Source organism: Denticeps clupeoides, chromosome 14, assembly GCF_900700375.1.
Source record: "Denticeps clupeoides chromosome 14, fDenClu1.1, whole genome shotgun sequence".
Lineage (NCBI taxonomy): Eukaryota > Metazoa > Chordata > Actinopteri > Clupeiformes > Denticipitidae > Denticeps > Denticeps clupeoides.
Window position 1 is genome coordinate 5,202,328 of NC_041720.1, and position 22,636 is coordinate 5,224,963.

A 22,636-nucleotide genomic window follows, 5' to 3' on the forward strand; every position below is an offset into this window, starting at 1 on the left:
GGGCGCCTGTCATGGCTGCCCACTGCTCACCAAGGGCGATGGGTTAAATGCAGAGGACACGTTTCACTGTGTGCACCGTGTGCTGTGCTGCTGTGTATCACAATGACAGTCACTTCACTTTGGGCTCCAAAAATCTGCTGACTGGAAGCCCCACTGAATTAAAGTGCATCCACTGCTGATCAGTTTCCCGCTTATTGACCACCGGAACAGGAATTCTGAGGAAGGCCTGGTTCTCCTTTACAGGACCGGAGGTCGTGGAGCTGTAAGAATCACTGATGTGCTGTCTCCCTCTTGGACAGTGAGCGCGGGAGTGTGGCTGATTTATGGCCACGCGGAGAGTCGGCCACCTGCCGGGCCCCACAGACTTTTCCAAAATAAACAGCTCCCGCGGCCGGGATTACTATCGATCCGCGCTGAGTGTTCAGCCGTGGCCGCAAAGTGCGCTCCCGTCCAGGGATGCCATTTCTCTATTTCACCCGCTCCCTCTGTTCTCTCCCTTCCCCTTTTTTCCTCCGCCATGATCCGTCACCTAGGCCCTCGTCCTCCGCGGCCTCGCCTTCTCTGGTTGGCCGTTGCGTGATGGCGCCGCGCCTCTTACGAGAACGAGGGCCCCTGTGACCGCCGAACGGGCAGCCTTCAGTTTGTCATTCGGTCTTGTGAATGGACGTCCTTGTCTGCTCCTCGAGAGCCGGAGCGAGATATGCCGAGCGAAGTGCGGAGGCCGTGTTTCCAGTAATGAGCACATTCGGGGAGATGTTTTTTTTCCGCAGACGCTTAATCGGAGACTTCGGGACTTTTTAAAGTGTCAGAGCAAATCTATCGACGCCACATCACAGGGAGATTTGATTATTCCCAGGAAGATTAAATCTGCTAAAGCGCCCTTGCCGGCAAATGAATTTGCACAGAATAGGTGCGGCGTGTTGCTGGCTCCTGTAATTATGGTTATGGCAGTGGCACAATCAATGCACGGATCCATGTGCCTTTACATTACATGTGGCAGAAATCCTGTTTGTTTCAAGGCTCCGCAAAAACAATTTGCCATAATTTATGGGTTAGGGAGATCCGTTCGGCCTTGTTTTTTTTTTTTTTTGTTCAGCGGGAATGTGGGACACGTGGCAATTCTTTTAAACAGTGTGCTTTTCAGAAGGACCAGTGGAAAATGACAGTGATTTATTTCCTCGCGCAGCTTAATCCCTAATTCCTCTGGTAATTCTAGGATCCTCCGGCAGCCACAGATTTCCTCGACTCAACCCGGGTTCTTTGTCCTTGGAAACCCTTCCCGTGTCCAATCCCATCCCTCCCGACGGCCCAGCGACGGAGGGGTCCCTTTGCTGTACAGTAGGTGTCCAGAGGGGAGGTCGGGCAGGGTGAGACAATGACATTCTTTCAGTGAACGCGGTGCGCTCTAGGACCCGGGGTGTCGGGGCTGCCTCGGCGCTGCTCGGGAGAGAGAGAGAGAGAGAGAGAGAGAGACAGGGAGACAGGGGGGGGGACCAGAGGAACGCAGCTGCCGTCGTGGTCACCGCAAGAACACTGCACTCGGGGGCGGAAATGGAGGGGCTCGCTGTGGGAAACTGACACGGTTTGGGGTCGGAAGGGGAGAACTTGATGTGGAGCGGGCTCGTCCGTGGAGGATAAGGATTAAAAGGTGACTTTTTCTTCTTCTTCTTCTTCTTCTTCTCCTCCTCTTGCTGCTGCGGCTGCTCTCCGTGTGCCTGTGGGGTGGCGGAGTGGAAGAAGGGGGTTTTAGTGCCAGTGCGGTGGAATGTGGACACGCGTTACACCCCCAGCCCCTCAGAAAGAGAACTCGGGAGTTGCACGCATGCATGCAACTGTGTGCGTGTGTGTGTGTGTGTGTGTGTGTGTGTGTGTTTTGCAGAGTGGGCGGGAGGCTTGTTTTTTTTTTTTTAACATGCTGGGGAAGTGAACTGAGTTTCCGTGCGTGTGCGCTTTAAGGAAGAGTTACGGCGTGGGGGCCACGGAGGGGAACGCGCCGAACCCGTCCTTCACACGAGCTGCCAGTCCCCCCCCCCAAAGTGTCCAGGAGTTGGGGCGCCCTGCCTGGTGATTGGGGGACGGACCGAGGGACACTGTAGCCGTGTGTGTGTGTGTGTGTGTGTGTGTGTGTGTTGTGTCTGACGGCGGAAAGGGGAGGCAGATCTGATGAGACGCACAGCAACAGCGGAGAGCGGGGCTCAGGCTGACTGGCTCCACGCAAAAATGCACCTTCACGCCCTCACAAGTTACGACCGTGTGGGGACAAAAGTGTCATGATTCATCAATTTGCCCTATTAAACCGCACTCGATGGGCTGGCCGCTGCACATAAAGTATATAAAGTTAATAACACACATGACCGCACGTATGACTGTTATACACTGTTATATGGGGGGGGGTCGGTCCATGTATTACCCCGCCTGCTCGTTTTTGTCACCTCGTGCATGTCGGGCGGTGACCCCTGTGACCTGAGCGCTCGTCTACGCAAGGACGCCGATGAGCGGCCCGCCTCCCTCTCCCACTCAACGCACCTCACGTCAGGTGACACCAACACACGGGACGCTGCGGTGACTACGGCGCTTCTTGCGTTCGCTTCGGTCCCCCCGCGGCCCCGTTTATGCGCTGGAACGTGTCCAGGTTTGAATTGGGGACGAGTCTGTCCCTATTCTGTCAAATTTCTGACCTGGACGATTCCAAGATTCGTCACACGCATAGTTATGGCCGTACAACGCGCAGCGAGATGCATCCGGAACTGTGCGTGGTTAACGTGACAGTTGTAGAAATAAAGGAAGTAGAATAAAAGACTGTAAAAGACTACACGTGTGTCCTGAGAACTTTATTTCTCAACTTGTCACGACTCCTGGAGGCGAATGCTGATCGGCGTCGGGGGGGGGGTTTGTTCTCGGTCGGCGCGCTGTTTTTCCCGGAAAGGTTTCACGGCGTCCACGTGACGTCCACTCGGTTTATGTGAGCGCCTGTTTTGCTGCAAGGCGGCCATGACATCACCCCAAGTGTCTCTGGCAGTGACCAAATATGATGCCTGAACCGAACAAACGTAAGTGCTCGTGATGATGAATTTACGAGCTAATTTTGGCAGGTTTGGGCCAGAGATGCGTGTGGCGTGATGCCTTTGTTTCCACCACCATCATGTTGTCATCATGGGCAAGTGGCCATTATGTAATTGAGTGAGGTGACGTAAGAGGGGTCTGCTTTGCTCCAGGTGACGTCATGCTTGGGCTGGACCAATCGGCACTGCACTCTGTTTCGGATTATTTCCCAGATCGGACAGACGGACGTGGCGTCCTCTTTCTTCCGTCTCCTCGATCGACTCCCGACTCCACAGCTGTCTTGGCCGAGGCGGGCTGGACGCTTTATCTGTCTTCTTTGTGGGCAGAGATGATGGGGTTCAGAAAGAGGATTTTATTTGCTGTCACTTGAAACCAAAAACAAAGCAAAAGTGCACTTTCTTTTTCCCCTTTCGTCTCACAATAATACTTTTCCTTGTGACCTTTTTGTCTTGTAATGAAACCTGACATCCCAGTCTTCCCCCAGCGTTTAAGATGGAAAACGCATAAAGCTAAGCTAAATGCTCGCAAAGCTTCCGTGCGAGAATCATCCAATTCGTCCGAGATGTTGCATCTTGTCTCGCATGTCGTGGAGGAGTTTCAGTGAGCCCGCTGATGAGTTTACAGAGTGCTGGAAAAAGGAGAGAAGCTTAACTCTTTAACAGACTCTTCGTAGTCTGACAAACCCGGCGACTCGCTAGAAAACCATCAAAACTGGATCTGCCTGCCTGCCTGACTGAACGCTGAAGGTTCTGGAAGCCAGTCTCAGGAGTCGCGTCCAGTTGTATTGAGACGTGCGTTATGGACGTTTGTATCTTTAAAAGGAGGCAAAGCCCCACGCTACCTCAGAATAGCCCCCCCACCCCTCACTCTGCGGATCAGCGTCCCCGCCTGTCCGTGCGTGGGCCTGTTCTCTGGCAGTGCGAGGGGAAAAAATACCTTCCTGTATGATGTAAACACTGTGGTCCCGGTGCAGAGTGCTCGGCGGCAGCCAGGGGGGAAGCTGAAGGGCTGATGAAGCCCTTTAACCGAGGCGGCCGCACTCTCCCGCTGACAAGGCCCCGTCCGGCTGCCCTTTTGTGTAATCAAGACACGCTGAAGAGTCCCGTCCTGCCTCGGTGACTCCGCCAATGCTGGTGTTGCGACGAATCCGGTTGATTTCCAAAAACATTTTTACATGTGTAAGGGATGCCACAGGGACTTAAAAAGACATTTATGCCATTTATCCAGAGCCACTTTCAGTCAGTAGTTACAGGGACAGTCCCGCCCTGGAGACACTCAGGGTTACGTGTCTTGCCCAGGGACACAATGGTAGTAAGTGGGGTTCGAGCCTGGGACTTTGTGGTCTTCTGGTTAATAGGTGAGTGTCTTACCCTCTAGGATTCTACCCTGATCTGAATTGAAGGCTTCGGAAAGTCACTGTATGTATGTATGGATCTGATTGATGACATCGTATTAATGTGCTGGAAGATTAGCTAATATGTAATTTTACTTTGTGCACGAAGATGCCAAAGTTACACAATGTAACAAAATGTTAACAAAATGGATACATTTCATTCGTAAGGGTTTTTAAAGGGTGCTAAAATGTCTTAAACTCAACTTTAAGTTTATTTTTTTAAGTTTATTTTATGCATTTCCTTATTGATTACTCACCCTCAATATATAAGTTGTGGAAATGTAGCTTTGTGTACTTGTATTTCATTAATCTTGCTAACGGCCACAGGAACGATGCCGCCATTTCATTTTTCACCAGACTATTAAAAGGGTTTGTTAAAATGCCAAATGAATCTCAATCTGCGTTGTGAGTAGCCGCTGAGTCCAAACAGAGCAGGCCAGCTAGCATTAATTTAGCATCAGCGTTGCCGAGCTTGTGGCGCCAGATGCTAGTTCCCTTTTAAGACCGATGAACAACATCCCGAGCGGCCTCCCGAGATTCAGCCCCGTCTCGCAGCGTTAGTCAGCAGAAACGTCCTTGAACCTTCCCGACCCCACATCCAGCGCGTCGGGACGCCGGCGGACTCTCGCGGAGGAAGGACCAATCTGAGGAGCGCTAGCACGAACCCCCCACTTAAGCCCGGAGCTGTGGGAGCGGAGGGGGGGGGGGGTAACCCCCACTTTGTGATCCATTACTAAGCAGCGCTCTTATTATTATGATTGAGTGCGGGCGACTGTTCGACGAGAGGCCCTTAACGAAAGGGGCCGAGCAGCGCCGGGCCGGGGCGCTGGAGTGCGCGGCGGCAGTCGGACATGCTGACTCCTCTGCTTCCGGCTCCCGTTCGTCTGCAGGGACGAGGCGTTCGCGCGCGGGCCGAGCGCGTGCTCCCGCATGCCGGCCAGCGTTCCGTTCCGCACTCGCGGAGCGGAGGAATGGCGCGAGCAGCTCCGACAGGGTCGGTTACGGGGGAAGTTTTTGAAGAAAATTGAGTTCGCTGGAATCCGATGGGGGGGGGAAGGAGGAGAAAAAAAAAAAAAAAAAGGCGGCGGAGTTTATGACTAAAGCAGAGAGCCAAGGACACTAGAGACCCAAGTCATTTCCCAGAGTTTGATGCGATGCAGGACCGCGTTGTGTCCACGGCTATGACAGAGGTTCAGGGAGGGCGCATGTGATGAATATGCATCCGGCGCTGGGCTGTCACCTCTCACATCCACCTCCTGTCCTCGGTGGAAGCTCTCTGGATCTGAGCCTCTCCCTGGAGCGCCATGTCTAATCATGGCACCATCATCCTTCACTCTCATTACTCTGGCAGGCCCTGTCAAACACCATACGCTGGAGGACAGTTTGACTTTGAGATGCTACTAATGACTTGGGGATATTTCCCCTAAAAGAGCAGCCGAGTGAGGATGATGCGTGCCCTTCCTCCTTCATTCCTGGACCATGCGCCGTGTGGTGCACTTAACGCTTTGCTAGCGCCACGCCAAAGGCTGGAGCCGCTCTTCCTCAACCAAACTCGCTGGACGGCCAAATAGGGAGGCGAGCAGCAGTCAGGGGCCGGGAGCCGGAGCAAAAGCTGTTGTTGCCATGGCATTATCAGCAGGGACAAACTCCACGCTGGTGGCAGGAGGCCCACACCACTGTTTGCTGAAGATAAGTGGAGGAGCCCCAAAGCTCCAGCAGACACCCTCTGCCACTTCGCAGTGTGCGAAAGGGGCATTTTCCTTCTGAATGAATAGACTACACGCCAATTGTTCTTCTTTTGTTCGAACTGTTGCGGTCAAGGGCAAGTTCTGCTGTGATGACTGAACGCTGCGCTGTTTGAACCCAGGGGCGTGTATAAACTCCGAGAAGCAAAGAGGTGAACTCTCTCTGAGTTCCGAGCGTTGTTCGTGATGTTCTGGCCCGCGCGGTCGGGCAGGAGAGGGGCCCGAGGCCCGGCCTCTTTCAAGCCTGACCTCTCCCGAGTGGAGACCTGCCCTCTGTGCAGCACCGCTCTTCATGCCGGGGACCCCCCCCCGGGCCCCGCGCTCCGAGGTCACCTTCACCACAGCAAGACGGGGCGAGGGGACACGGGAGATAGGAGTCGGGCGGCACACCTGAGCACTAGCAAAAAGCACACTTCCGTGCAACCTTGATGGCGCCTGCACATCTGCAGGCTTCAGCGCGCTTGAATCAGACTTGTGTGGCTTTGTTATGCGCCTTCTGCGACTCCAGTCATGCAATGCATTATCAAAATGTATGCTTTGCCTAAAGCGTTAAATGCGCGTAATATAATACAAAATCGACCTGCATAAACGTCCCTCCACAGCAGCAGACTCGCTTCCTGCGTTCACTTTCGTTTGTTCTCGTGGCGGCCCAGCTGACCAATCAGCGGAGAGAAAGTTCTCGGGGGATTTGAAGCGTTGCGTTTTGGTTTGCTTTTTCCCTGTGCGAGAGGAAACCGAACCAAGAGGAGAACGACACAAGGTTCAAAACGAAGGTGTTTGTTCTTGAAATGTTTTTGCGGAGATTTCCATTGGACTGTTCCTTCATTAATATTGCACAAGGATTCCATAGGAGGAGGAAAGATGGGCCAACCTTTAAACCCTTTGGAGTGTATGGATCAGGTTGTGCTGGATGAAGCCGCAGGGTCGGGCCTTCAGACTTTCCATCATGGCTCACAGACCCCATGGTGTTGAGGGCATGAGCAGAGCTTTGTGGACCCTTGACGAGATTACTTGTGTGTGCTGTCTAGCGCTCACGGGAACCTTTAAAATCCATCCACTCCTTCTGCGCCAATGTTGACATACACGCAAGGTCCATAATTCACATTGCCCTTCTCCGGTGCCCCTCAGCTACCCGACCTCCAGATTCATTTTGCTTTCTGAAATCTTCCACAAAAAAAAAACAATCCCCACACCTGAGGAAGAACAAGCTCTTCTCAGCGTTGGGATGAAATAGAATAGGTCTGTAACATTTCATTTAAACTGTACAACTAAAGGCCAACTTATCAAGGGGACGTCCAGCAGCAGACGGAAAATCCTTCTCAGTTTCCCTCTCCTTTTGTGTCTCTCGCTCCCTTTCAGTCTATTCCTCTCGCCTTCCCTTTGACCTTTGGCTTGAATGCGATAATTGTATCTTTATGCGCGTCCCAATGAAGCACGGCGAAGGTCTCTCACTGAAGTGATTTGTTCTGCACTTGAGATGAACCCATCATTTAATTTGCGATCGCGGCCTGGAGGGGGCTGGAGCTCCTCCTCCTTTTTTTTTTTTTTTTTTTTTTTCAAAGGAAAGGTCTGAAAGTTTTGACGCTCGTATGAGTGCTAAGGAGTGGTCTATTAAGGCCTCCTGGGATGTTCACTGGCAGCTTGGATAGGCCCAGCTCGAGTAGTTTGTCGTCATAGCAACAGTAAAATTAGCTGGCCTTTTCTGTCAGACGTAATGTTTCGTGGCAGTGCCACCATGGAAACATAACAAGTAAAGCTCAGGAAGTGTGCTCTCCGCTCCTGCCGGGATTGGCGTCACACGGACGCCCATCTCAACACACCTTGAGTAATGACAAGTCTGTCACCTTGCTCTGCCTTGCCATCAGCGTGTTTACCAACTCTGCCTTTGGCATTTTCCCCGTAATCTATCGTTGGGCAATCCGAATACATTACAGTCACTGTCACATGAAGCAGGACTTGGTAATTAGGAGCGTGTTTTATTCTGGGCATCGAAAAAAAGATAAAAGCCAGTGGCTTAGTCATGTGTCTGCGGGTCAGGGTGGCTTTGGAGAACGTGCTCGATCGCGGGGTGCAGCAGCACCGCTCAGGGTGTTGAAATGGCCCGGTCTGCGCCCGCGCAAGCGCGTGCAATCGCCGCCAAGGTATACCCACACTTAATCTCAGACACAGACTCCGTCCTGTCTCCACTGACCTCTGGGAATCTGCAGACCAGATGCTATTCCAGGATAATGTTGTCGCGTTGTTGCCATGACGACCAGTGCCAGTAAAACGCGCAGTCGTGCAGGACGGACGCATTTTACTCGACCATATTACTTTTACTCTGCGTTTTTCAATACGTCGTATGTTCTGATGTCTGTGTGACCATGTGAGAGCGAGCGAGTGAGAGAGAGAGAGAGATTGATTTAAAAAAAAAATAATAATAATAGAGAGAGATAGTCCCATCGTTCACCTAAGTTAAAGTGTGTGATGATCAAAGGTGCAAGAGCTTTCGGGGGTATGGCGGCCGCGGTGACTTCAGCGGTCTACTGCAAATTCTTATTTAGATAAGCATCTTCAGATAGACCAGTCAAACTCCCTTCTGTGATCCAGCCTGCAGGCACGCTGCACAGCTCGATGGGACACATCAGTGGCATTCCGAATACACTCTGTGTGTGTGTGTGTGTGTGTGTGTGTGTGTGTGTGTGTGCGCGCACACATGAGAAACAGGGAGGGTGGTGCACAGTACATCAATCGTGAAATGAGAGCGTGCCCTGAAATCCTCTGACCTTGCTGTCTGCGATGTAATATGATACTGCAGCATAATGGCCATGTTTGGAAAAGGAGGGCGCCTGCTTTTCATAGATCCTTTTTAAAATCCTGCAGAGCGGGATTGCATGACTGCACGCAAAAAAGACGTAGGACCTGTGTGAGATCAGTTTACGCTGCCAAGGCTTATGTCCCTGACTGCTGTATTTATGTATGGTTTGGGCACCGGGACTTGGAGCGAGCTTAATGTTGATATTTTGCAAGGCACCACGCTGCTCTTAAGGGAGTTCCCACATTTTTTTTTTTTTCTCCTTCTTGAAACGTGTAATGACAAGAATTGCTCAAAACACACTTAATATGGAAATGTGCCTGGGCTTGGCTCTTGGGGACTGAGCTAGAATCTGTTCCCTTGCCCTTTGCAGGATCCTTGGGCTGGATGGGTCCTATCATGCCGCCCGGTAAGAAAGCGGAAGGCCCCAGCAGCGGCAGCGTGGCTCGGGGGCTGAGCCAGCTGTACCAGGACGCCGAGACGGCCGGCCTCTCGCTGTCCCTGTCGGCGTCCCTGAGCCGGGCCGAGGACGAGGAGCTGACCAGCCTCAGCTGGTTGCACGAGAGCACCGACCTGCTGACCAGCCTGGGGCACCCGGTGCTGCGCAGCGTCAGCCCCGTCCAGGAGGCCGGGGGGTGTGACCCGACCCACTCCTCGCCCTCGTCCTCGCCGGACCAGGCCGAGCCGGCCTACGACTCGCCGGTGGGGCCGAACCGCAAGCCCCCGTACTCCTTCAGCTGCCTCATTTTCATGGCGATCGAGGACGCGCCCAGCAAGCGACTGCCGGTCAAAGACATCTACGGCTGGATCCTGGACCACTTCCCGTACTTTGCCAGCGCCCCCACCGGCTGGAAGAACTCCGTCAGGCACAACCTCTCCCTCAACAAGTGTTTCAAGAAGGTCGACAAAGACAGGAGTCAGGTGAGTTATGGCCGTGTCTGGTTCTTCTGCCTCCCCCACCAGAACTGCATGTTTGCCGTTCTCTCTGCTGAGTACACACTTTATCTGTTAGTATTCTTGAAAGGGTCCCGCATCAATAATTAATGATCCTTCTGCTGGTTGGATTTCAATTAGGCATTTCCTTGTTTTCCTCTGGGACTCCCGCTTCTGAGATTAGTCACTTCTTATTATGTGCTGTTTGTCCTTGCATTTTGCACTGTAAACGTAGGCAAGCAACACAATGCATCAGTACCGGCTCATAGGCACACAGTACAGATAGCAGCACAGCCGGTTTGAACGAATGGAATTTTGGAATTCTCCTAGGAACCTTTCACATGTAAGGGATAAGGTTGTGTGTGTGTGTGTGTGTGTGTGTGTGCGCGTGCATGTGCTGCTCTGTCATCTGGCCCTTGACTACAACTGAAAAGAGTTTTCCTTGTATACATATCTCCATAGTAACTGGGTTGCAGTTGACACGAAAAGTATGCAGTTGCTGTAGCAACAGGAAAACTGATTTGGCTGTGTTGCCATGTGAGCACATATCTGTGTCAGTGTGTGTGTAAAAAAGAACAAAAAATCTTGGGGACCCCTGAGGTAAAGGTCTTATGTGAACAGATAAGATTTTTATTTATTTATTTATTTTACGAAGGCAAAAGACAAAAGTGGCTTCTGTCCTGGAAAAAGAAAACTATATATGTTTTAGCAAATTAAAATAATTTCCCCGTCTGCAGCTGTTGAACTTGACATATGACGAATTTTGCCGAGAGCCACTGGGTTTAACGCGGGCACCCAGTGCCAGAAAGGCGCCCTAATAACGGCAGCGTGTTATGAGCCCTGGATTGCCGTGGGAACGGGGACTACGTGCTTTCTGCCGTTCATGTTCGACGCCGAAACCGAGAACTCTCAAGGCTGAGTTCCACCTTCAAAACTGGGTGGATAGAAACAGGATGGAATAGAACAAGCTCAGATCAAACACTTCTGGCCTTGGTCTGAGGACTTCGCTTCCTGTGTTTTTTTTTGTTTTTTTTAAACCCCTCACTAAAAGCACCAAATCATATTTCCATCAGGTTACAGATGTGGAGATTACGATGACAATGCCCCATTTGTTCCAGTGAGTGTATTTCTGGGTCAGGTCCTGGCACATGGCAGGGCTTACTGAGGTTAGGAGTATTGTGTTTTGGTATATGCTGCCCTACAAAGGCTCTCCGCGTCTTGCTCCGCCTTTTGTGCCTGCATGCGTGCATGCGCTGGGTAGGAGGACGGGAACATTGTTTGCAAACGGGGTTCTAAACGTACAATACGCTAGCACCGGCGTAATGTGGGGCAGTGGTGGCCTAGCGGTTAAGGAAGCGGCCCCTTAATCAGAAGGTTGCCGGTTCAAATCCTGATCCGCCAAGGTGCCACTGAGGTGCCACTGAGCAAAGCACCGTCCCCACACACTGCCCCCCGGGCGCCTGTCATGGCCGCCCACTGCTCACTCAGGGTGATGGGTTAAATGCAGAGGACACATTTCACTGTGTGCACCGTGTGCTGTGCTGCTGTGTATCACATGTGACAATCACTTCACTTCACTAATGTCTTTGATTAGCATGGGGCCGGCACCATTCCAGTGCGGGCGCTAGCGTTCCTCCGAACGAGCGGACGCCTGAGGGAGCTGAGCGGTTAAGGTGGTATGCAGACGTCGGGGGGTCAACAGACGCGGGGCCGCATAATAACTCCCAGCCTGCCTTCATGCAACAAGGGAAGCAGATGTTGGACCAGTTTAGGCTTCAGAGCTCCCCTCCCCCCCCACCATTTTACTTCCTTTTTATTTGTTCGGCATTTTTTCTCTTTCTTTGTCGTCTTTGTTGCAAAACTGGATTTGCTGACTCTGCTCTCCGTCGCGAATGTTGTATGTGTGGCGGTGCAGGCGGGTCCACAACTCACCTAGACGTCAGTAGGAAGGGAGCCTGAGACGGACCTGGAGCCTTTGGCCGGGAGTTTGACAGCTGACTTATTGGGTCATTGATGCCTGACTAAGAAGCCGAGCCACAAAACCGCCGCTCGCACGCGACGTTGCCGCGATTTGAGACGTGAAACCACTTGGTTAAGGGCTTGCGTTGTCCGTAAACAGACTCACAAGCCACAGGAAAACAAAAAGCGGATGAAAGAAAGCTAATAATAATAATAAATAAAGTGACGTGATTGTCACTTGTGATACTCAGCGCCACAGCACACGGTGCACACAGTGAAATTTGCCCTCTGCATTTAACCCATCACCCTGAGTGAGCAGTGGGCGGCCATGACAGGCGCCCGGGGAGCAGTGTGTGGGGACGGTGCTTTGCTCAGTGGCACCTTGGCAGATCGGGATAAAGTGTCTTCATTGTAAAAATACTGCGCTTGGCTTCCAGAAATGACCACTCGGATGCGATTCTGTCGACATGCGTCGAATGGCGCCGCTTTACGAGCCACAAAAATTCCGCTGTTTTGATGCGGGATGGTTCTTTTTCCCCCCGAGTCAGGAAAGTTGCCGAATGCTTCGTCACAGCCCGGCATCGTAAAACCCGGTAAACACGTGGATGGTAGAACGGTAGACTTCTCGCCTCAGGCTAGCACAAGCGTGTCGCCTTGACGCGCCGCTGAAGCCACTGAAGTGCCAGGCTTCCCACGGTACTGTCTGTCCGGGGTTCGATGAGAGGTGAATGCCTAATCTCGTTCCGGCACCGGCTTCCGCGGCGCAGCGATCTTAGGCTCATGTTGCGAGGCTGAATGGGCCCTGGGTGAAAGCCGCGATGAAAGGACGCAGATGGAGATGCTCCGAGCCGCAGAGGAAGCCTCCAGCGTTGTGGAGACAATTGCCCGTTTTTTTTTTTGTTTGTTTGTTTTTTTTCCACGCCGAATTTAGCCCAAGGAAGTCTGGAGATCGGTGCCGCGGTCCCCGTTTGGCATAGGAGAGGGCGGGGATTAGCTAAATCAGCCGCGATGGTGCCTGTGACGGCTCTGGCAGAGGCCTGACCTCGCCCGACGCGGGCGACCTCGCCAGACGCCGGCCGCCCTCCATCCTACATTTCGTTGCCCTGTACTTGTACATGTGTAATGACAATAAAGTTGAATCTAATCTAATCCTCCTCCCATCCGGCGTGACTCCCGGCCCAGCGGAGCACCGAGGCTGGCACGCGGTGCCCAAGGGGAGGGGGGGTCATTTCCGCAGGAGTTAAATGTGAACGGTGGCGTGGTGGGTGTGTTTGTGAGGGTCTCGAGGATCTCGAGGGTGGCCACAGCGCTCGGCAACAAGCTGGAGGGCCCGGCAGTGGTGGCCTAGCGGTTAAGGAAGTGGCCCCGTAATCAGAATGTTGCCGGTTCAAATCCCGATCTGCCAAGGTGCCACTGAGGTGCCACTGAGCAAAGCACCATCCGCAACACTGCTCACTCAGGGTGATGGGTTAAATGCAGAGGGCAAATTTCACTGTGTGTACCGTGTGCTGTGCTGCTGTGTATCACATGTGACAATCACTACACTTTAAATTGTATTTTTTTTTATATGAGGCTCTGCACAAGGCTTTCCACGATGGTTCTCCTCTCATCAACTGCGCACACGTACGTCACGCCACATTCCAGCATTCAGATCAAAGCAGGAAGTATTGAATTTCACACCATGTTTGAGTAGCTCTTTTTTGGGGGGGGGTGTAAAGCTAAAGTATGTTTTTCCGCGGCCCAGATGGAGAGCCGACAGCTTAATTAGGTGGGGTTGCTCCTTTGATCTAAAAATAGCTCCCGTACTCCCGCGGAGTAAGAAAGTTAAAGAGGTTCCTCTGTCTCTTCGAGGCACGGGCTGATCTTGGGCAGAAATATTAGCTCGGCGGTGGAGATAAGGATGCATTAATCTTTTTTGCCTCTACCTTCCATTTTCTGATGGAATTATACATGTGCCTGGAGGACCCAGGGAGACGTTTGTGCATCATGTTGATTCAGTTTTTTTCCTCGGCTTCCTCTCATAGATTATACATACATAAAAGTGATTTCATCTGCCTGATTGTTTTACCTGAGGGACTGAGATGCAGGGGAGTGCATCTACCCTTCTGCACGTTTTTCAATTTAGGGATGCAGTGAACGTAGACGTGTTATTCTTACTCGGTTGCCAGGTGCAACATGGGCCAAGGAAGAACTCGTCTAGCAAAGTGCTGATGCGCCGGCGGTGAAGTTCAGTGGTGATGAAACGTGGCCAGTGTGAGGCACCCATGTTCAGAGGTAGTTTCTGTCTGTGACTCCCGTGTAGTCTACTTTTAGGGGGTGTAAAAAAGGGTGATGAACCTCTATGGACTTCATGGACTTGTGATTTCCCATATTACAGGGGAGTTCTGCGATGTCCATGTCCAAAGGAATGGGTTGAAAATGATTTGTTCCAAAGCCTAGTTCTCAAACTAAAGGATTTTAAGAGTTTAAGGGAGCCAGTGGTCAGCAAATAAAATCCCCATATGAAGGGATATCGGTGCCTGGTTCCCAATTGATTCCCAATCATTGATCAGCACTCAAAACCACTTTCTGCGACCAGATATCTAGCATGGTAAATAAGACAATGTTAGATATACAATGACGAAATGGTGTGGGGACTTCAGAGACCATACTACAACAAAACAATTAGAATTGCACTTTTTTTTTTTTTTTTAACCGCAGTCTATATGCCACCCTATGTCACCTGTACAGAAACCCCCTAATCTTAGCTCATGCATGCAAGTGACTCATTTTCAGACTCTTGAATAATTGGGGGACTTGGATGCATCAAATGAACCAGCCTACCTCAAATGTGTTTCATGCGACACCTACAGAGTTGAGCACTTTGTCTGATGCTTTTCTCTTTCTCTCTCTACTTCTCTGTTCTTAGAGCATAGGCAAAGGCTCTCTTTGGTCCATAGATCCAGAGTACAGGCACAACTTGATCCAAGCCCTTAAGAAGACACCATACCACCCATACTCTCCCCGGCTCTCCACCGCACCGACCTCCGCCCCGACCTCTCTTCAGGCGTATCACAGGTAATGATCATCGGTAACGCGGCGTTCCTGTCCTTAACTTCCATCTCGCCACCTTCCATCTTCTCTTTCGCACAGAAAGCCTTCTCCATTTATCCTCCCATCTCTCCATTATTCTAATTTCCTTCCACTCGCACCTCCGGTGCGGCACTCATCCCAGTGGAACTGGCATAGGCCTGCCATTGGCTGCTGGCGTACAGACTTCCCTCCAGCTGAGAGGTCAGCTGAGGAGCGGCAGTCGGCGGTGGGGGGCTGAATAATTGCCTGGTTGTAAAACGCGAAAGTGTCACCTTCAACAATGGAGAATAAAGAGGTGGAACAAATGCGCGAGGCGCTCCTGCGTCGCCGCGTAGAATAATGTAGCGCTCTGCTCGTGTGTGGAGACGGTAATTGCGCTTCCTCAGATCTTTGATTCAACTTCAGACTTTTCCACAGACCAGCTGCTGGTTACTGAATATGCCCGAGTAGATATTACCAATCCATCGTTCTCTCAACTTCAACCAGTCGTCTCTAATTCCGAGGAACATCAGCCGGGACGCACGAGCAGAGGATGTTCTCGGTAGTAGGTCACCTCCCTGTGCATTCCTCCGCTTACTTTCAGCAGCTGGCTCTGGGCCTCGGGGGGGAGGGGGGGGGGGGGGGGGGGGGGGGGTTGTTGGCTGGGGGATGCTGGGTAACAGGCTGCAAAGCGCCTGCCCTCCGCAAACCGTTTATCGCCGAGGGTTGCCATGGTGACAGGAACGCCTCCATGGCAACACATGGGCAGAGACAGGTGCTGTGGTACCACAAAGCCATTTGTCTGGCAAAAGGAGAGAGAGAGGGAGAGGGAGACAGGCAGTTAGCTCAAAGAAATACATTATCGCCCTAGCAACACTTGCCTCCATAGCAACAGCAGGTGAACCTGTTTTCGTGATATACTTTTGTTTCGGAGTTGATGTTCTTTTGTTACGAAGACTCTCCGGATCATGCCGGGTTATGAGAATCACTCAAAGGCCGCTAACCTCCGACTCTCGCCCTGTTATTCCCGGCAATGTGCAGCCGCTCCGTTTGTCCGGGGAATTGAACCTGGAACCAGGTCACGCTCCCCTACCTGCCTTGAGCGTCTGCGTGTTCTAAATTCCTCTTTTCTTTTTTAATGACGGCGAGCCGCGAACGCTTATCTGAATCCGATGTCCGCCGGCGGGCCACTGTGCATCTTGGTACACATGCTCGGCGACCACCATCGTTAGGGAAAGTCGCCAGGGCCGACGCGACTGGCTCTCGGCGGGCTGCGTTAAGTTGTCGCCGGCCCGCCGCGGATCGCTTCAGCCGAGGCTGTAATTCTCCGGGGCAGTCGCGGTGAATAATGGCAACGCACAGCCTCCCAGGAATATAATGACTGTAATCAGCAATGACTGCGGAATGCCTTACACCGATAGGCTCGAGTTTCCGAATAGTCCGTCTCTCCGTCACATGCCTGTTTTCCACCGTCCCCCCCAGCCACCTAATGTCCTCATAAATTGATAAATGGCGGGGATTTGGCAGGAGTAAGGTGGAAATACGTACTGCGCCGAGAGAGAAGACTCTTGTCAGCGTTTTTCCTTATTTTTTTTTTTAAACCCCTCATGAAATGTTCATAAAAGAAATGAAGAGGGGAAACAAAAAACCCCTGAAACATTCCATGCAGTGCATGTTGTTTTTCGAATATTAAAGTTGTTGTTTAACATGCTCTCTCTTTCTCTCCAGCCCTCCACTGTGGCACGGGAGTCCGCTCTTTCGGAAGAATGGAGTTCTGTTGCAAGGTACAGTCTTCGTCCATGTCTACTGAAATGCATTTTTTTTTCTTCCATTTCATTCATATTTTATTCATGCATCTCCGGCGTACCTACAGAACGGCAAAAGTGCTGGATTTAGACAACTTGCCTCATCCCAAAGGACAGGACTGAAGGGGTGCTTGAAATTCAAAATTGGTGCCATGAATCCAAATAGCTGTGCTTCCTGGCAGCATTCCCTGTGCGTGCTTTTTTTTTTTTTTTTCTCTCCTTTTCTCTCTGTGATAACGCCTCGCGTCTCCCTGGATTTCCTCAGCCCTCTGGTGGCTTCCCAGCCGTTTAAATGGACATTCAATCCCAATCAGAGTGCTCTCTGAACATCCAGTGGAGGCAACAGAGCCACTAAATGGGAGGAAATGGATACATTAGCCGTCTGAAGTGCATCCTTGTCCGGGTTCCTTTACTCGCGATAATGGAATAATGGGGAAGGAGCAGCCGTGGAAAGTGTCTGAGAAGGAACTCTCTGAAGTCGTGGCTCTTTGACTGATGTCTGTGACCAGCTGGGTGGAAGGTGTGACGGGGGGGGGGATACTTCTAGCGACAGATTCGGACATTGATGCTGTAGCATGTGTGCTGTCTATTTATTGCAACGTTCAGCAGGTTTTTTTTTTTTTTAATGCAATCATTGGACAACTGAACAAATGTTTGACGTGGCCCTATTTGAGACGTATTTTGTTTGGTAGTCAATTACGTTTAGAATAGCTACATAAAGAAAGGACTGCTTGTTAGTTTTCTGTATCTTTGGCAACCTGGACCTTTCTGTTGGTGTGTAATGATTTCTGAAACATACAGAGATTGACTTTCATTTTAAAGATGGAAAGTCTTTCTGGCAAATTTAAACCCACTCCTGTCAATGCGTCCAGTTGCTTGTAATACGCCAGGGTGTGAGTGGACGTCACATGGCGATAGATTATAAGTGCTTTACTTCAATAATTCTGATTGATGAACTAATGAATGTGACATTCTCGAACACTCCAAATGCACTACATCATGAAAATATCCCCCTAAATGTGACACACTTACCTGCCGGTCGAGCCTCCGGATGCTTGCGGGCTGGGGCCACACGATCACCATGTGGAATCAGTTACCATGAAATAATCCCGCATATTCCTTCCCTGAATCCCTACAAAAAAAAACCTGAGCAATCTGATTGCGGCCCGTCATACAGCAAAGACCTGACGCCTTCACCCCGGCGTCCCCAGGAAAGATGTCTGTGTGTGTAGATGTTGCGTATCCAGAGTAAACACAGTTGCCAGGGCTGTGTTGTTGTGCTACTTGGGGCCATGCAGAGCAGAGGAATTTCCTGCTGGACTCCGGTTAACGTATGATCTACCTCACTTTGGCATGTGAAATGGGAGCAGTTGCCGGGGCAACGTGGCAAGCCTGGGTATAAAAGGGGGTGGGGAACGTTGCCGTGCTGCAGAGTGGAGCGAGCCCAGAGACAGATGCCCTCTAAACATGTCTCGGATTTACAGAGATGCTTTAAACATCTCAGATTTCTCTCAAGAGATGGAAAATTTCGAGGAAAATTAATTAGTAGCAAACATAAAGTTTTCATGACCAGTTCTTCATATTTCATAATTGTGTATGGCACACAAGTAAAACAATGGCATCAATTTATTTTTGTTCTATATAGTACACTATATTTTGCACTTTTTCAGCCACAGCCTGACCATGTGATATTTTAGTCAGCTACAAATTGCAATGTAGTGTAAATCTACACTTACTTCTCGGGCAAAAATATAGTGCATTGTGGGTTACGTTCCTGATGAAGATGTGTCAGGTGGTTATGCGGGTAGAAAACATCAAGTGAATTAAAACACTCAAATAAATTACATTTTTGTATGTCCCTGGCCTTGCAGGATTCTCCCGTCTTCTCGTGGAAGGCATATGATTACATTTTTTTTTTCGTGATGCTGCTTGTGTCAATATGTATATAGGACTGAACGTTTTATAATTAATGTTCAATGCTCTTCTGGAGTGTTTGGTTAATCAACCAAATAGGTACACAGGACCTATGGGTGGCATTTTTAATTTACAATTACCTTGTTTTGACCTTGGTCTCCTGACTTGATGCATCTCTGTTCAGTTCCTCAGCGAGCAGTCCAAAATGGAGGCCGCGTCTCGACCCAGGAACTCTTTCCAGTGATCCGTCCCCTTCCCATCAGTCCCATCGGGAACTGCACCACAGCAATGAGGTCAGCGTGCATCTTACCAGCATGGATTTACACACCTGTGGGGGGGGCACACACACACACACACACACACACACAACCAAACGGATCATATTTATATGCAGACCCATGCAGTAATTCAATATGCCCAACACATCTCAGACACCAACCCCTGTCTGTATCCCAGCATGCTTCTCTTACATCATCGGTACAGTGTGTACAGTGGTTATTAAAATCTGTGACAACACTATGTCTGCTATGAAGGTCAGGGTGGCAGCGTGGTGTGGTGGAGACATTTTCATGATGAAACCTCAGGGGACCTGAGCAAGTTTATATTCTTTACCCTCATAGTAAACTAAGTGATTCACTTTAGAGTAATATAATAAGGTATGTGATACCACATATATCTGATACCGGAAATTTACGGCCAGAATGTTCTAGATCCATAACATGTTCTAGATCCATAACTCTGATGTGCTCTGATGTCCCCTCTCAGGTCGGCGATAGGTGAGTTCCTGACTCACGGCAGGAGCGGACTGCTCAGCGACTCCCCCCCAGCCTCCGACGACATGCAGGAGGACCACACCTACAGCAGCGCCAAATCTCCCAGCATGCAGCAGGGCACGTCCTCCTGCGCCCCTCAGGATGGCGATGGGAGGGAGAGCCCCGTGGAGGTGAACTGGTCGGTCAAGCAAGAGCCCCAGGACATTCCCCTGTCCATTCAGCCCCCTCGGAGGAGAGTTCTCTGGACAAAAGGACGTGGCACGCACCTCCCCGGTGACACGCTGCCTCTGAAAAAGAGGCGCGCGGAGAAGCCCCCCGAGAGCGACGACGACGAGGAGATGAAGGAAGCCGCAGGGTCGCTGCTCCACCTGGCCGGGGTGCGAGCCTGCCTCAACAACAGCACCAAACACACAGCCAAGGACCAGAAGGAGCCCAAAGAGGCTGTCCGAAACTAAGACCACCGGCAGAGGGGACAGGAAGGCAAGAGACGGAACGCAGAGGGGACATTTTTGCGTTGGGATTTTTTATTTTTTTTTTTTGCTTTACTTTTTTTCCCAGGACTTCAGGTGAATTCTACTTATTCGTGGCAATATTGAAAAATCACTGTTTTCCTTTGTTTTTAGACACTATTTTTATGGGATATCTCATGTTTGTGTGTGTGTGTGTGTGTGTGTGTGTGTGTGTGTGTGGTGTGTTTGCCTGCGTGTGTGTGTGTGTGTGTAAGGGGACAGAAGCCATAAACGTCACCAATTTGGGGAAACTCTTGGTATTCTGTGAATTAGGTTGTGGATGACTGGCGATACTGTAGCAGTTCACCCAAGTGATGAGTCTGACGGAGTCGTCTCGCTGCTCAAGGAACGAGTGCCAAAGAAGAAGAAGAAAAAAAAAAGCTTATCTAATCACTCGAATGGGTAATTAAGAATGTGAAGCCAGTTGAGATAAAGCAGTCGTACAGTAATAATAGTCAAATTAGTAATAATAATAATTTTCTAAAATCAACGCAGATTGTTATAAGAGCAACAATTTGTTGCTAATTATGTGGGATAATAACGAACCTAAATACTTCCCTTTGGTTTAATTAGTAGATATTGATCTGTGCTCAGATGGTGCAGAACCTGTGTGTCATTATTATGTGTGTCGTATTTTTTTTTTTTTTCCCTTCTCAGACTAGATAACGGGGGTCAGAGGCAATATCAGTTATGTTTGATTTTTCTTAATTTATTCTTTCGTTCGTCTCACAAAAAAGGGGCACGCTCGGACAAAACAAATGGAAAAAAAGCTACTTCCCTATCGGTCGACGTCAGAAGTGTTGTTGTTTGTGCGGTTTGAGTTTGGGTCGAGGGGCCGAGTTTCCTTAAAGCTCAGCAGGGATGAGGTATCAGGGGTCTTATCGCTGGAGGAGCCTTCAGGAAAACCGGGCCCTGTGGTTTTTTTTTTTCTTTTTTTTTTTTAACATGTTTAATTTCCCCTAGTCCTCATAACAAAACTAAGCAATTCTTGTCTTTTTTCCAGGACAAACACTGTAAAAAGTTGGGAAATGTTTATATTCTTTTCTGGAAAATCAAGTTCTGCCTTTTCGGGGGTTTCTTCTCAGTTATAATGCATGGGTGCTTGTAAATAAGATTGAAAAAGTATTTTTTTTTATCCAAACACCATGTAAGATAATAATGTATTTAGCATGAAGCATGACTTATTTTCATATAACTATAGGTCCTAGGGAGAGGCTTCGTCCTCAGTTCTTATACCCGTTTGAGTTTTTTATTTTTTTGAAAATAGTGTTTCCTCTGAAGCAGGCGTTTAAGGACAACTCTAACTTCAGGGCGAACATTTTAGAAGAGTCACAAAGTCACACCACAAACGGGACATTCTGTGTTCGGGAAAGTGTCCTCATCTCACACTCAAACCATTCAGCACATGCTTACGTGTCTGTGTCTTAAATTTTATTTAATTTTTTTTTAATGACGACGAGGAAGATGAATTAAAAAAAAAAAAAGTGTGTGTTCACTCTATACACCCTTTAACTTTGTGCCTGCCTTCTATATCTGTGTTTTGAGTGTCTTTGACTGACTTTTTTCGTACCTGAACAAATAATCATTTCTAGTTTATGAAAGTGTTTTCTATTGTAAATGTGTACATGTTATGAATTCCTCCTTGAGCTGTTCAGTCAAAAAAAAAGAAAAGAAAAGGGTTTCACAGGACGGGGTGGCACATACGGTCAGCAGCGACGATGACTGTTCCAGGTATGAAATGGTTTTCCAGCTCCTGCTGAATTATAAAGTAGGAGTCACGTTTTTAGTGCCCGGTACGTCCTGTTGCAACACGCTTGAATTCTTGCATAATCAGCACATGCGGAATTTAGAATCGACTGCGTGTTGGGTATGGCAACAGCGCACCGAAAAATGTGCCATTCCTAGCGGCGGGACGCCCAATATTCAAATTTGGTTGTTCAAATGGAGTAGTTAGTCTTGGTTGAGATCGTTAAGGTCACAACGTTGAAGGCTGCTGCTGTGGGATCTTCATTTCATTTGAACAAAACTTTGTTGTTTGACTGCTATGTTCAACAAGCATAATGAGGGTGTTTGTTTTCTCTGCTCAGTGTCATCAGGCATGAATATTCATGAGGTAATGAATGATGACCAGTGCAATTTTTTTTTTTTTTTATCACTGCCTCCTTTTTCATTATTATTTCTCTTTGTAACACTTGAAGTCATCTTACAGTATTGTCTTCTTTTTTATGTCTCAAAACCAGACAACATTCTACTAATCTAGCAATTTTTTGTGAGGAAATGAAACACTTTACTGCCACAAAGTAAAATTTTCTTTTTTTTTGTGCTGTAGCTAATTAGGTAATCCAACGATTGCACTTACATTGCAACAGAATAAACCTTTGTGATGGGTGAAAGGCCAGTTAGTTGTTTTCATTTCACTGATGCAGGTTTCAGGTGATAATCTGAAAATCGGGGATGCAGGATATGGACAGAAAAGGCGCTCTGGTTACTTGTGCAATGATATTGCCAAAGAACAGTCTCAAACTACTTCATAACTGCTTGTAAATATCATGTTGTCCTTTATGTGACATAAAACCAATGTTATGTTTTATTTTTGCCCTTTTTTATTATTATTATTATTCTGATACCTACAATAATGTTTGTGTAATGTATTGTCTTCCAGTTGGCAATAATAAAAATATGAATTTCAAAGACTAA

The 22,636-nt window shown here is 49.4% G+C and overlaps 1 protein-coding gene across 1 annotated transcript; it reads left to right on the plus strand.

The window, feature by feature from the left end:
• Window positions 1–1,491: 1,491 nt before the first annotated feature.
• On the plus strand, window positions 1,492–22,636 carry ches1 (checkpoint suppressor 1). The gene is made up of 6 exons (XM_028953633.1): window positions 1,492–1,648; window positions 9,369–9,916; window positions 14,796–14,944; window positions 16,667–16,722; window positions 18,842–18,950; window positions 19,423–22,636. Exons 2-6 carry the CDS (start codon window positions 9,383–9,385, stop codon window positions 19,883–19,885), a joined length of 1,311 nt encoding a protein of 436 aa, XP_028809466.1. The 5' UTR covers window positions 1,492–1,648; window positions 9,369–9,382; the 3' UTR covers window positions 19,886–22,636.

What these genes read in the sequence shown, in the direction of transcription:
- ches1 (XM_028953633.1), top strand. Translation starts at nt 9,383, where the DNA reads ATGGGTCCTATCATGCCGCCCGGTAAGAAAGCGGAAGGCCCCAGCAGC. An exon ending in GAATGGAGTTCTGTTGCAAG is followed by an intron (nt 16,723 to 18,841) that starts GTACAGTCTTCG and finishes ATCTCTGTTCAG; the next exon opens with TTCCTCAGCGAGCAGTCCAA. An exon ending in AACTGCACCACAGCAATGAG is followed by an intron (nt 18,951 to 19,422) that starts GTCAGCGTGCAT and finishes GTCCCCTCTCAG; the next exon opens with GTCGGCGATAGGTGAGTTCC.